The sequence below is a fragment of the Platalea leucorodia genome (assembly GCF_965183815.1).
Source record: "Platalea leucorodia genome assembly, chromosome: 19".
In the NCBI taxonomy this organism is placed as follows: domain Eukaryota; kingdom Metazoa; phylum Chordata; class Aves; order Pelecaniformes; family Threskiornithidae; genus Platalea; species Platalea leucorodia.
Window position 1 is genome coordinate 4,688,632 of NC_138841.1, and position 14,581 is coordinate 4,703,212.

The 14,581-nt window shown below is 45.9% G+C and overlaps 1 protein-coding gene across 11 annotated transcripts in view; it reads right to left on the reverse strand.

Annotated features, from left to right (window-relative positions):
* Positions 1–14,581, reverse strand: part of LOC309599090 (protein PHTF1-like) — a 32,102-nt gene that overhangs the window by 3,195 nt on the left and 14,326 nt on the right. For 4 of the 11 annotated variants that reach the window (XR_014230185.1, XM_082330243.1, XM_082330238.1 and 1 more), the window contains 14 exons: positions 8,988–9,044; positions 8,828–8,897; positions 8,093–8,251; positions 7,695–7,854; positions 6,770–6,895; positions 5,745–5,952; positions 4,554–4,724; positions 4,396–4,473; positions 3,389–3,598; positions 2,900–3,028; positions 2,217–2,489; positions 1,431–1,562; positions 1,134–1,220; positions 2–157 (listed from right to left, as the gene is read on the reverse strand). Coding sequence is in view for 10 of the 11 variants with exons in the window: in XM_082330243.1 (XP_082186369.1) it covers positions 2–157; positions 1,134–1,220; positions 1,431–1,562; positions 2,217–2,489; positions 2,900–3,028; positions 3,389–3,598; positions 4,396–4,473; positions 4,554–4,724; positions 5,745–5,952; positions 6,770–6,895; positions 7,695–7,854; positions 8,093–8,251; positions 8,828–8,897; positions 8,988–9,044 (2,016 nt within the window). In the remaining variant the exon portion in view is untranslated. The other 7 variants (XM_082330247.1, XM_082330239.1, XM_082330241.1 and 4 more) reach the window with 7 other exon arrangements.

The following is a 14,581-nucleotide window of genomic DNA, read 5'->3' on the forward strand; positions in this document are numbered from 1 at the left end:
CCTGCTCCGTGAGCAAGATTGAAATACTACTGTATTTCTTGTTGGTTTCGGAGCCCAAGGATGCCAGCCGTAGTAAAAAGAGAAGCAGCGCTGCCTCCCAGATTAGGAACTCCCAGTTGTAAGCCGCATTCAGAAATGTCTTGTGACCCTTAAGAACCTGTATTGAAAAATGAATGGCAACGTGAGGAACGCGTACCGTGCCCGTTCTTCGGAGAAGCGCAGAAGCGCTGCCCTTGCTCCTGACCAGCCGCCCCTGCCCGACAGCTACCGGCGGTTTTTTCCCTTGAAGTGTAATTCAGTCACGTAACCAGGTTAACGTAAAAGCTCTTGTTTCTAACCTGGCTTTAGCTTGGAATTTGATTCTTTCTGCTTAGAAAAGGACGCTTGTTCTTTCTCTGTGCAATTAACTGGTACTAAAATGTCTTTCCTTTGATCTGTGCTTGTCCCACCGGCAGCCTTCGACCACCACAGCCACGCTCAGCTGATGCTGCCTCTCCCAGTACAGACTCATCGGGTCTAAGAGCGGGACTGGGATTGTAATGACTTCCTCCAGAAGGCTGTGGCTTAGAAAAGCCATCAAAGGCAGCAGCATCCATCTTACTGGTACCACAGCTGCGTCTTCGTGGTATCGAGAACTTGCCTAAACACTGTAATGAATCGCTTGCCAAAACCAAAGAAACCAAGAAAACGGCTCCAGCACTAACAGTGCTTACTGTAACGGAAGGCTTAGTGAAGGATTAAAAGGCGTAAGGAAGAGTTAGTGACCTGCTTTTCAACAACAGTGGTTACGGAGGATGCTGCAATCAGCCCTCTTAAATAAAATGTCCTGTGAACACCCGAGGTGCTTGGGCACCCTTCCCTTTGTGCACAAAAGCTTCTGTCCTGAAATTTTCCTAATGATTATAAAGCCCCAGACCTTCCTCTGCAAACGGAGAATGAACATCTCTTACCAGCTAAGCATTGCAAAGCTTTTAAAAAATGCAAACCCCTCCGTATTACTTCGGAGACAAACAGCTACAGTTCAGCAGTTCAAGCACTTTGTTGGGTGGCAAAAGAAAAGCCTCCATTAGTTTGGGGTTGGTTTTTTTTTAAAAAGACGTAGGGGGAAGAAACCCAAAAAGTTAAAATCTCACCTGGGCACAGCATATAAAAGCAATTGAAAGAGCCAGTAAAAAGATCGACGACACGACAACGTCCACAGACCGCTGGGGGCCTCGCCTCTGCAGAAACAAAGACACCGAGCCAGGTCTAAGGTTTGGATGCGGAGGTGGGGAGTCAGGGCTCCCCACGAACAGCTGCTATCGGTGGTTTAACGATTCAAGCCGCGCTGTCCAGAGCGCCAGACAGCAGTGAGGGGAGGTACCTGTACCGAGAGGCTTGGTCCCAGCCTCTGTAATAACCAAATGCACCCATCTCGGATCAGAACTCACCTTTAGATAAGAACGAAGGGACAACCAGATCTTAATGTTTTCTACCTTCTTGAGTCTAAAGTGAGGAATTTCGTATTTCCTGGCTTTCCGAGCAGATGTAATGTGACTAAAAAGCTTGGCAAACAAAAACCTCTGCAAATTCAAAACAACAACATCATACACACACACAAACATAAATTAGTCTAAACCAAACCAGATGATTGCTTGGGATTGCTTAGTGGTAACTGGTAGAAGAGGTGGTGAGCCTTGCAGCACGCTGGGGAAGCCTAACGGGGCCGAGGCGCACGGCCTCTCGGGTAGCTAACAGTCGTCTTGTGCGTGGCGGAGGCGGAGCTGCTGTTGCTTTGCAAGGTCAGCCAGAAAGCTCTCGCTAGAACAGGAACTGGCGGCGGCCTGCCACGCAGCAGCTACGGCCACTGCGGCAAAGCTGGATGCGATGCAGCCGATACCGCGTGCTCCAGCTTCCAACAGGCCAACTGCGCAGGCTGCTTCTGCACAAACGGCTCCGCGCTGAAGCGTGCGCTTCCTTGCAGAGTGCCATTTTGAGGTGTTAAAAGGGTATTTTTCCCTTGGGGGCTGGGAGGGCAGGAGGGGCACTGACAAGTTCAAGTTCGTGACTGATGAACGGGAGTCCTACCAGACTCCCTGCCGAACCTTCCTGGACATCTTACCCGGCTTTGACACTTCAGCTTGCCGAGACACGCTTGTCTTGCCAGCGTCTTCAGCGACGGGCAGCGCGGTTTGGGTAGAAGACTGCCCCGGGGTTCACGGAAGGTGTAAACCTACCTGTTTGTACGTCCTCTCAGCAACACACATCATGAAGAAAAACATCCAGGTTAAGCAAAGTCTTTCGAGGAAGTTGATCGCAGACAGCACAATGACGGGGGTGCTTGCCGGTGCTCCACAAAAGATGTGCAGAAGCTCCATTAGAGAAATGGAGCACAGCTGCTCCAGGTTATCCGTGCGGAACAGTCTGTAGAGGAACGGTAGGAATGCTAATCCAATGGTGATGATGTTTCCCAGCATTTGATAACCCACTCCTTGCTGGTAGGCATTAACCTGGCAAGGAGGAACAAAAATGGGATGATTACCTGGGTTTTTGCATCAAGGAAAAGCATGCTGTTGTGGCAGCATTAATTCAATCAAACATTCAATTCCCCTGCTCTTCAAAGGACATAGCCTAAAATAATTCCACCCATTTCACTCCCAAACCAACAACAATCAGTCAATAAATAATAAAACCACCGCAGAGGCACAGCCAGCAATAATCGGCACTCATTAGTCTTCACCAGGACCTCTTAAATTTTGGGTTGTGCAATTTTTAGGTAAGAACATTTGGGACAACTCTGTTCGGAGCTGAGGAGGGAGCAGTTTTACACCGCGCTTCATGTCTGCATCTAGTGCAGGGGTTTTGGCTGGTTTTTTAAAGCGTGAGGGAGAGGGGTTGCAATGCCTCACAGCCCTCTTACCCTGCTCATGATAATCCCACTGATCTCCAGCACGGACATGTCCACCTTCTTACAGTCGTTCCCTTCCCAGATCAGCGCGCTCACTTTTGCAGATGCTGGACTTGTATTCTGCAGCCAGAACAAATGGTTCTATAAAAGAGAAAAGAATGCAAAAGGCATATCAGCTATCTCTGTCCCGCTATTAAATAATGCTGCTCCCTAGGAAGTATTTCGATTGAGAGGGCGATTCCAAATTTGTCTTTGGGTGAAATACTTGGGTTTGGGATTAGCGGTGGCCCAGATAATAGCGGTGGGGAGGAGGGAGTTGCTCACTGGTATCGTTTAGATCATTCCAGGCTTCCGTGCGATTAGCACAGCTGACGGAATGGGCTCACCCAGCATTAGGTTGCTCACGTTATACCAACAGCATTCAGATGACTTTCGTGTTATTTGGCCGGGGGGGGGGGGGGTGTCACGGTATTCTCAACTACTGGATACAAATCAACAAACCTGCTGGAAAACATCTTCCTTCAAATCCCGCCTGGTACCTCTCACCGTCACCTCCTCACTGTCGCTGGTGCAGGACGAGCGACACTCGGGCCCGTGAAGCAGATCATCCCAAAGCATATCTTCTGTCTCAGAGTCGTGGCGGGTACTTTCCGAGTCTCGCCGGGTCACGCTGCAGCTCCGGGACCCCACGCTAATGCAGGACCTCGAGTCCTGTGAAGGTGAGCAAAATTTACACGGCGCAGCCCCACGCCCCATTTGCAGAACCACCTCCTCCCCCCCAGCGATCGGCTACATCGGCTTCCCGGGGCAGCCGGGAACTCCCAGTCGCACCCCCCAGTGCAAACTGGGAAAGACGATATCACTCGCTGATGGTTTTTGCAACCAGCGTTTCATGGGAAGTCACACAGATACCATCAGTTCCCCACCTCCGTTCCCAACTTTACAAAATAAAAATGACTTATTCATTCTAATGCAAAAGTTTGCCGGCTTTTGCATAATCTGTTTTAAAATTTCATTTATATTTATCTATAGATTTTTATAGTTTGATATTCATATCTTTTCTTTCTATTTCTATTTTATTTTCAGGTGGGGGGAGTGGCAGGGGGGAAGATAAACAAAGTAATGAGGTGAATGAGTATATATCACAGAATCGATGTATTTCATCACATTAAAATCAAAATGGATTAGCATAAAAGCTGCAGTGCTGCCTCCCAAACCACAAGAGCAATTGTAGCAATTCAACACGAGCTATTAACGGCAGCTTGGACCATACTACGCTGCCGACAGAGTGATTTTTTGTTTGCTTGTTTTGTTTTTGTTAAGCAAAGTAGTACACTCACAATTGTGAACAAACTTTACAAAGCTGCAAACAAGCAGGGAGGGAGGCCGCACCTCGCACCTGACGATGCTGAAGCACTGTCATTTAATAACGGGCTGTTCTAACGGGGAGGATGTCCCTGTGCTGGCCAGGCTCGGCAAAGCTCCGTCTCTTGAGTTTATGACCGTACCTGACTGTATAACGTGGATTCCAGTTCAGATTCCACGACGCTATCAGAGTCTCTGGCACCTTTAAGGGCTTGCTTGACCTGCCAAAACCAAAGGAAAACCAGCTCATTATCCGCAGCAAAAAATTGTGTGGAAAATGGCATAAATTCCGCGTGAGTACCTGTGAGACAGCCTGGTTCAAAGAAACAAGAGGCCTCTTCTTCTCTTCATAGCTGTTGTCACTGGAAGCCCCTTCTACATTCTGGCGTAACAAGATCCTTTGGGCCATTGCTTCAGCATCCTCCTCACTCGAAAGCTCATCAGAAACGGCACCTCTGTTGGTGCAGTCATCCTGGAAACACAGCAGTCAAAATAAGACGAAGGCACCGAAAAAGGACCAACCTGAACTGCATCAAACCAAAGTTCAAAGCCGGTGCTGCTGCTCCCCTGGGATACGCAGTAATCTCTGACTACCTGCACACGCCAGCGGAAGATGATCTCCACAGAACACGCGGAAACAGAATCCAGCTCAGCAGCACAGAAACAGCACAGATTTTAACTCCCTACCCCTGCCCTCGCCTTGCCACAGAGGCAGTGAGAGGGAATCTTGGGGGGGGGGGGTTGGATCTGGGGCAAGGGCGGGAAGAGGAGGAGGCAGCAGCAGCTCTTGGCTGTGTCTTACCAGCAACCTTAAGCCCAGCAGAACAGACGTATCTACAAGCTGGTGGCTCGCAGACCCGAAATCGTGAGCTGTGTCCCCCTGCACCTAGCTCTGCTCCTCTCCAAAAGCCTAGAAACAGAGGAGCTGGGATGGCACGGTGCTACGGTGTCCCGCACAGATTCTAATCAAAGTTCTCCATGTGGGAGTTAACACCTTACCAGCCCAGAGCAGCCTCAAAAGTAACTCCACAAGCTTTATGTTTTAGAGATTTCAACAGAGGTCACAATGCTTTAACTCTGTCTTTCTCCTGCCCCAAGGGACGTTTCAGTCTTTATTTTCCTGCCTCCCCCTGAGAGGATATTGTGGGGAACTGTTTGCAAGGCAAATTATTTTACAGAACTGCTTCTGATAATTGCTAATTTATTTATTTTTAATCATTATCAGCAGTCTTCCTTAACTGAAAGTCTCTACAACTAAACAGGCACCTTGGTAAAACAGACATTTTCCAGGATCGTCTGTTTGACACACTTGACTCCTGAACAGATGAAAAAATGCTGACAGTAAAATATTAGCACCGTCTCAGCTGTTCAGTGGAGAAGCAGAAAGGGTTTTCACGGTTCCTATATGCGAGCAGAGATCAGCAGAAGAAGGGAGTATCTCGTATTAGATCAAACCACACAGTTAAGTACCAACAAACGTTTGGGCACGCACAGAATACACTGAAATTTCCGACTTCAAATGGATCTTCCCTGCCAGTACCTGATGGCTCTTCTCCCCATCGGAGAGCTTATTTTTCTCTTTGAAGTGCAACAGCCTGTGTTCAGATCTGGCATGTCTGTGCTTAATGCCGTTATTCACAGCGTTCACGCCGCTTTCTGTCTCAGTCCCTTTCTCAGCTACCAACTTTACTCTTCTAATCCTATGAGAGAAAATACAATTAGGTGCTTTTACATCAGAGAAAAGCTCTTTGAGGAAAACATCACGGTCTCTTTCGCTTGCCACACAGGTACACCATTAAACGATAAAGCTAAGGGAACACATAGTCGTCTTCTGCTGACAGGCTCTTTGTGTCCTGATTCTGTTGAGGAGCCTTATATCTGCTTCACTCTCACTGGACAGCTCCTTTTGTAACTTCAATAGTACCTTAAAACTTCTAAACCAAGAGGGAAATTTTTTCTTCTTATTATTTTGAAAAAAATAAATAAGAGCAATTCACAAGACCAGAAGTCCTCACCAAGAGAAAGGAGCTGTCATCAAGAAACTCACCTGAGAAAACAGCAGAAGACAATGAAATATTATCCCAATCTATCCTCCTGTTCCTCAAGTTACTTTTAGAAAAAGTAAGGTGGTCAAGTGGGATGACTATTCAAGCAACTTAAACTAGAAGGCCCAATTGCTTCTGGAAATCAGGCAAAACAGTAATATAACTTGAGCATACACATTCAAGAAAGGTCACTTATCCGATAAATAAAAATAAGCTCCGCCACTTTCTGCCACTCATCTAACGCTCGGTTTTAGCTGCAGTGTGAGCCATGCTGTGATCTCCTAATAAGGACATACTAAAAATTCACGAGGAGTCAGCCTCCCACAACACCAAGAGTGCTTTTAGCTCAAAAGAAGCTAGCTGGCAGACTCTGGGGACGTCAGTGACAGCACACATTCTGTCTTCATTTTCCAGATATCAAATTGTTGACAGCGTCATTACCAATACACCAAACCCAGTGAAGATCACATACCTCCTTCGGAAAAGCATACTAAATAAATTGTTAAGAATGGATGCAGATTCAGACTGCTCTTCTTTACTGTTTTTGTCAGGAGAAGACCAACTGTTCCCATCGACACCCACAGATTTGCGTAACTTCCTGATTTTTAAAAAGAGGAGAATTAAGTTTGCATAGCAAGCTACTCTTCGGTCTTTCTTAAAAGATCTGAATCAGATTTGATCAGCCTTTTAGATGCTATTTTTCTTAAGTCATGCAGACAGAATGCTTATTTCCAAATAACATAAACTTTATTTGGATTAACATGCATATACCCACAAGACATCAATATATCACTAGTAAAGGATGCAACAGACAAAATCTGGACGAAATCTTTCCTGTAGAAATCTAACGGAGGCAAAACTTTATCCACATCCATCATCCCGTGTTCAAACGTATTACATCAGTGTTTAAACTGAGTCAGGCACCGAACAGTTAAATATCTAGCCGGGGAACCGTAACATCTCCCACATGCCCAAACGAATTGCCAGCAACGAATCCACAGAGTCATCTCTGCCGTCAGCGGCCTGTTCTCAACACACAGCAGCAATTCCCTGCATTAATGCCAAAGCAGGGCGCCAGACGGGTCTGTAAAACCTTGAAGCTGCCGTTCTGCGCAGAATGCCCTCCTCTGGCCACAAAAAGAAACCGTATTAAACGCTACGGTAGGTAAAGGCCCAGCTGGCAACGACACCAGACCCAGCATAGCCTGGTAAATCTGCAGCATTCCTCTTGGTTATGAGAAGATTACAAGCAAGACGGAAAATACTCATTTTCACATTTATGGTTAAAGAACACATTTACATAAAACCAGAAGAGAAGATATTTACCCATTAACTTCTACCATGAGCAATCCGCCATATGCTTTGATGGCAACAACTGAACCCGTTACCCCGCTCACCTCCTCCGCCTGCTGAGCCCGTTGTTTCCTGAAGGTTTGTTGATCTGGGTGGACACTATTTGACAGTGAACAGTTCCCATCAGTAACATAAGGCACATCGGTCCCATGACTTCACTTGCATTCACAACAGGCATCATGAAATACAACACAACTGCTATGACTGAAAAGGAGAAAATTGTATCAAATGCAAAAATTAAGAGCATGGCCCAAGTTCCTCTGTCTTAACTATTTACTTTTCCTCTGTTTTATAATTTCTGCAAATATTAGTGCCACGCATCTTGAAATCTGCATTCAGTAGGTTTCAGATAGGATCCTTCTGCTCTAGATTACGGACCACAAAATGATGTCACGTTCCTTGCAGACAAAGGACCGTGGCACAGCCTGCCGCCCCCCCTTACCTTGCATAATGTAGAGCACCAGGAGCCACATAAAAATACGCTGGGAAGTAACCTGTATCCACCACTGGCTGAATAACGGAAAAAACACAACTCTCACGATTCCTTTCCGAGTTAGCGACGTCCAGGGAATTTCAGGCTTGGCTTTGGCAAACGTAGAGCCTTGGAATTAAAGGAAAAACACACAAGTCATTAATTGTGAATTACAAGAATTTCCTTACTTATGACTTCCTCTTTGGCCGAGACCAAGCCCTGCCAGAAGGCTGCAGTTCAGAAGGGTGACAGCAGCCCAGCTTCGGGCACTCAGCCAGTCCATACAGCTCAGACAGGCGCGTCTAAAAGCAGCCCCTCATCTCATCTCATCTCATCTCGGCGCGCCGGCTGCCGACCCTTCCCTACCCGCCCAAGTCCGCTCTCACCAACTGCTTCGCGCTGCTTTTGCTGAACCACCCCGAATTCCTCCTGCCTCTGCTTTCAGGTTTCAATGCTCCTTTTGCACCGGCGCTACCGAGCGTGGGCACCCTGCCCCGGCGGCAAGGCCTGGGGCTTCAGCGGCGCTCGGTGCTGCTGCTGCTGCCAAAGCCGAGTGACTCAGGCCCCGGGCAGCCGCTTAAGGCTTCCAGCAAAGACACCTGGCAGAGCGCAGGCTCGCCTTTCCCCCACCCTGGGCAAAGCAGCGATGCTCGGACGGCTGCGCGGGGACGCCGGACGCCAGCATCTCTCTCGCGGGCCGCGCACCTCTGATTAAATCCACGTCGATCAGATCAGGCTGAATGTGTCCCTTCTTCTTAGGCTTGTTTTTGAAGCCCTACGAAGCCAAAAACAAAGGGCTGTTAGCTGCCAGGGGAGCCGGGCCCGGGCTGCGAGGGCGGCGGGAGCGCCCGGCCGCCGCCGTTACCTTCATCTCGGTCTGCTCGATGGACTTCTCCCATATCTGCTGGTCGTAGGCCCCGATCTGGAAGGAGAGGAGGCTGAGGGCACGGCCGGGCCCGCGCCAGCCCGCGCCGCGCCGAACTCACCTTCTTCTGGTACCAGGAAATGGCATCCCTGTCGCGGGAGGCCATAGGGGGCCGCGGGGCGGCGGCGAGCTCGGGGCGGCCCGGCCCTGGCCCCGGTACCGGCCCCGGCCCCGGCCGCTGTTACCCTGGAGACCGCCGCCAGCCCGCTGCTCGACTGCCTCCGCCTGCCCCCGCCCCGCCCCGCCCAGGCAGCGCTAGGAGAGCGCCGAGCCGGCTCCGCCCCGGCCGCCCACAGAGCCGAAAGAAGCAGCCAGGCCGTAAAGGACAAAATCAGACTTTGTTTATTAAAAAAATACTTTACAGGAAAAAATTCTATGCATTCCGTTGGACTATTTTACAAAGAAATAGCTTAACAGTTTGACACTGGTGTACAGTCAGCTACTGACAGAAATGCACTGCGTTAGAGTATTCACACAGAGGCTCGAGCGCTCCATCGCCGCACTACTCATTGTAAAACCTCTTTGAAACACTTGCTAATGTCAATAAATATAACTAAGGCCGCACAAAGCAAACAGTCTTCCAGGCAATTGTACACGTCCTCTGTAGGCAGAGACCCTAGATAAATTAAAACCACAGAAAAAAAATCGTAGCTGCCAATCAAAATCAAATTAAATCACAAAAACAGCAATACAGAAGTCTCTTTACATGTTGTACAAAGAAATCAGAAGCGTATGTATTTCTCCAAAGGCTCGGAGCGCCCCGCGGGCACCTCCTCGGCCCCCGCGCCGTGGCCGGGCAGCAGGAGAGCCGGCGGGGCGAGGGGCCGCGTCTCGGGGAGGAAAACCAAGCCCTCCCCTCTCCTCGCACCCCCTGCGCAAGTGCAGAGCTGCCAACACTTAGCACTCCTCGGAAACTACAATTTCAGAGTTTAGTACTCGGTTGATTCAGACCTGAAAACGGCAGGCCACGCCAGATTAAGGACTTGAGCTCGCGCCTGTGGGAAAAGCTCTGACCATTAGCCTTGTCCAGGGGAACTGAACTGCAAGGCGCCGGAAAACCGACGGAGTACAGCGGAGAGCCCTTGTTCTGTATGGCAAGATCTACACCTGGGAAAAACGCTGATTATAAATCCCCTGAGAACACTTCGCTGAGTGTCCCACCTTCCTGGAAGAGAACGTGCCAAGTATCTGCACAAAATGACTTGTAGCATGTCTAAAGGAGAGAGGAAACTGAAGCTAACTGAGATTTCATCTTTAAATTGCATTTTGCTAGTCCCCTTCTAGCACACTGAGCTACTCACCTTTATCCCAAGTGACATTTCTAATCAACAGCACTTTATTTAAAATGGAAGCCTACGCCCGAGTTCCACATCTCAAAGCTGATCGCCCCTTACAGACGGAGCGCTTGCTCAATCAGCAGTTGTCTCCAGGACAGAGCAGGAGCGTTTTCTCATTATCAACCGACACCTCACAGGGCAGAGCCTCATAAACGGAGAATTGAGGATTTACAGTAACCGACCAGCGCATTCGTATTTATGAGCTGTTCAGTATCCACCTGGGTACTACTGACAACTGTTAGAACAACCCATGAAATCTGCCCAAGTTTCATTATCTCATTAGGCAGGCTGTTTTATGAAATCTTACAGAGAAATTCAAACAGCCAGCTATTTCACGAGAGAGATTCAGAAATATTTACTTGGACCTACCCAGAGATTTGTTTTGCTCAGCAAACACTAAGTGGCTTGAACTCGTTACTTCATTTCTAAACAGCTATAGCTTATAAAAATCGGTATTCTACGTGTCTTGTTCTGGAAAACATTTGCATCTTTCACATCAAGGCATTGTCCTAATTCTGCTCTCATTTTCAGCGCAATTGCAGCCATTTTGAAACAACGGCTAGCGATCAGCTTCATAAGCAATCGCTCTCCTACTTTACATCCAGAATTGAGGTGGCGTTTGAGAGCAGTATGTCATTTTGGTTAAAGCCCACCAAAGCCGATCATCCATTCAGGTAATAGATTTTTATAAAGTTTGCTCCTCTCTTCCTCAATCTTTCAGGCATGCTAGAACGGCATCAGCGACATTCAAGTCATTTGAAGATACGTTTCTGTAGTTAAATCTGACATTAGAGAGTTAGATTAGCTAGCAATTGAACGGAACGTAAAGAGAGCATGATACTATTGGTCATGTCCCTCCATCCAAAGAGATAAGTCGGAGCATTTTCCTGGTATTTTAGGCTGTAGTCCCAGATTTCACTAAAGCTACAGTTTTGAAAGCAACATGAGCCACTCTGGTCTTCTTCCTTTAGCCATTTGAAAACACGCTATCAGAATTTGCAGAGGACTTCCAAATTGATTCCCTCTTCCTTCTATTTCGACTTTCACTATAAAACAGACAAGTTGGTATATGGGGGCTCTTAATCTGTTTATTCTGCCTTTAAAGTTACGTTTGCAGACTCACTGTAGTATCTGCAGATTTGTCAATTCCTGAGTGATTGTACGCAGTGCTGGCTGTCGAAGAACGGCCACCTTATTGATGCACCTCTACTGACACGACCAAAGAATAGCACATGTGAGAAGTGAAATGGGCACTTGGAAGACTAGCAGACTTCGTAAAAAGGAAAAAACACCCTCGGGTGATACGATCTTTGAATGTGAAGGATGAACTGAAACCGCTATTGCCTGTGAGGAATTTTACTTTGCACAACCCTTAAAGCTATGAAATTCCTCTCAACATAAAAAGTGGAAAAAACCCACCAGAGAACAGACAGCTCATTTATGAACCAGTCTGGGTCATCTAGAATTTCTGCTAAGATTAAATTACACCCCTGCATGAATCACATTACTTTTCATCATAAAAGCTTTCCATTCTAACACCTTATTTACACAGATTACTAAACAAGTCACTACCACTTCAATCTGTAAATTAGTTTTAAATTGAAATATTTCCTAGTCCTCATTTTTGTACCGAAGACAATACATACATACACATAAGGAGTAATACAGGTTCTAACTAATCACTGCAGTATCTTCTGATGATTATTTTTCTATCAGTTTAAAATAGTGACCTCTACACTGAGGTGCTAATATGTATATAAAAGCCTACACAAACAATATTGCACAAAGTAAGATTTATAATAGAGTAACATATTTTAGAGACCCTTATAAAGAGAAGAGTAATAATTGATATTAAAAAGATGCATCCAGAACTAACACAGCATCTTTGCTTTTGTCTAGTCTAACATAGCGTTTCAAATCTTTCCTACCCCAGTGAGGATTAGAACAAATAAAGTTATCTGGAGACAGCTTAAGTTGCACCAAAACCCAACTTGTACTCTAAATGCGGGGAGGGGGAAGGGAGAGGGAGAAGGGGACGGGACTTTTCCTTCCGATGACTGGGAAGGGCAGTAATAAACGGGGTGAGTGAAAGTCAAATACAGATTACACGTTAACATCCAGAAATATTGAAAGATTGTTTAAAAACTGTTGATAGCTGACACTTACATATTTAGCATGTGCCACTGATTTTTCCACAGTACCTGGGCACTCAGAAGCTACACATGGAAACAGCAGTCCAATGCCATAATACTTTTTATTGTGAAATAGTAATACAGAACTTCCTAGAATAAGGACAGCCTTACTGTGCAAGTCAGTTATCAACTCAATGCTATTATATTAAGTGCGTCAGTACAAGGGAAAGTGTGGTTCCATTGGACACGTTACGACCTGATCGAAACAAGCTGCCAAGTTGGTTAGTATTTTAAAGCCTTAAAGTGCTCAAAGATAGCAGTTTCCTCCACAAGACTACCAATAGGTTCTCTAATTTTGACACTAGTATTAATCACGTTCAGGGAAGATGTATTTTGGAAGCAAAACCCTCACACCAAACAACATAAGCAGTGCTATGAAAAGTGTTAGGTCAGTAAGTCATTGCATTTCAACAGGATCAGACACTTTCTTCAGTTAATTTTACAGATCACCTTTGTCGGAACTGTAAGAAAGAGAGATCAATTTCTATAGCTCGTATATAAACCCAACTTGTATAGAAACCAACATGTCAAGAACAGACATACCAAAATTTCACAAATCATCAAAAGTGCTGTGCTTTCTTTTTTTTTTTTTTTTTTTTTTTTTAAGCAATTAAAATGAGATGGGAAAGTCACTTTGCAAGTCTTCTACAAAAGCATCACTTTCTGGTGAAGATTAGAGATAAAGTAAAAGTAGGGAAATAACACTGACCAATATAGTTCAATCATTTTATGTTCCTGGAGGAATTTCATTCTGACTTTGAGGAGATATTCAATATCTCTTTACTTAAACAGAAAGAAGTGGTAGACCACTGTTACAGGTTGTACTAAGGGGTTAAAATACAACTTGAATTTTGCATAATCTGTGTAAAAAAGATATGCTTGACATTTTGGAATGTCACCTTTCTTTATAGAATTATAGGCAAGATTTCTCCAATAAAACATAAGCCAGTTATAAAACTATAACTTCACATCAAAATTTTAAAAAGTTGTTAAAAAAATGTTTGATTATATACATATCACACAGAAGAGCCTGCATGATCCTGGGGATTGTGTTGCTGATCAGACTCTATTTTAAAACCTGGAAGGGGCTGGGCCACCTGATCTGGTTGCACAAGTCCTGATATTGAAGAAACAGAGGAGGAGAGCACCCCTGTTGTAAGCTGCATTTCTATACCTGGTTCTTCAGACTCTATTTTTACACTCACACACGGGGGTTCACCTTCTGACTCTGTCTTCCCAGGAACACTACTGTTCAAGCTTGAATTGCTTTCTGCATTTTGAGAAGTCTCCCCCACAGGGTGATATTGTTTAAGTCTTATGTGCCAGGCTAAGCTGCAGACTGCTGACACTGTTTTGAACTGATGAATGACATTTCTAGGGATGAAGTAGATGTCATTGTCACACAACTGAATTCTAGCATAGCGAATGCCTTCCCGTCTCATTTGGTTTAGTTTGGCTTCATCCACCCATTGAACACACTGAGAGAAGGAAAGATGGCAAAGTTAGTGGTATACTCCGTTTAGAGGAAACAATTCAGTATCCACCTATTTTCAACGCGCTTCGCGTCTAAATCAGAATGTTTCTGTTTAACAGGTAAAATTTAAATGAGAATTGGGCTTTTTAAATATAATTTATCTAATGTGCCCGTCTTAGGAGAGGACAATGAACAGTTAAGAGCATTCTACAGTTACAGTTGAAAACAGTAGGCTCGACATGAGGCTGCATTGTTTTGGCTGACAGGACCGACTTTAGATGCCTTCACATCCTAAGACAACATCAGTATATTAGAAAAAGCAGAAACAGGCATACATGACTTCTTAATCAACTTCTAATTGTTTCTATAGCACATGTCATGACTCTCGGCATAAATCTCAGCTTGGTGGAAAGGAAAAGCAGTTGGACTGATGATCGTTGTAGGTCCCTTCCAACTGAACTATTCTATTCTGAAACATCAGAAGGGAAATTGCCCGAGAGCTGTGAACTGAGGGCCGCTGAGGACACAACG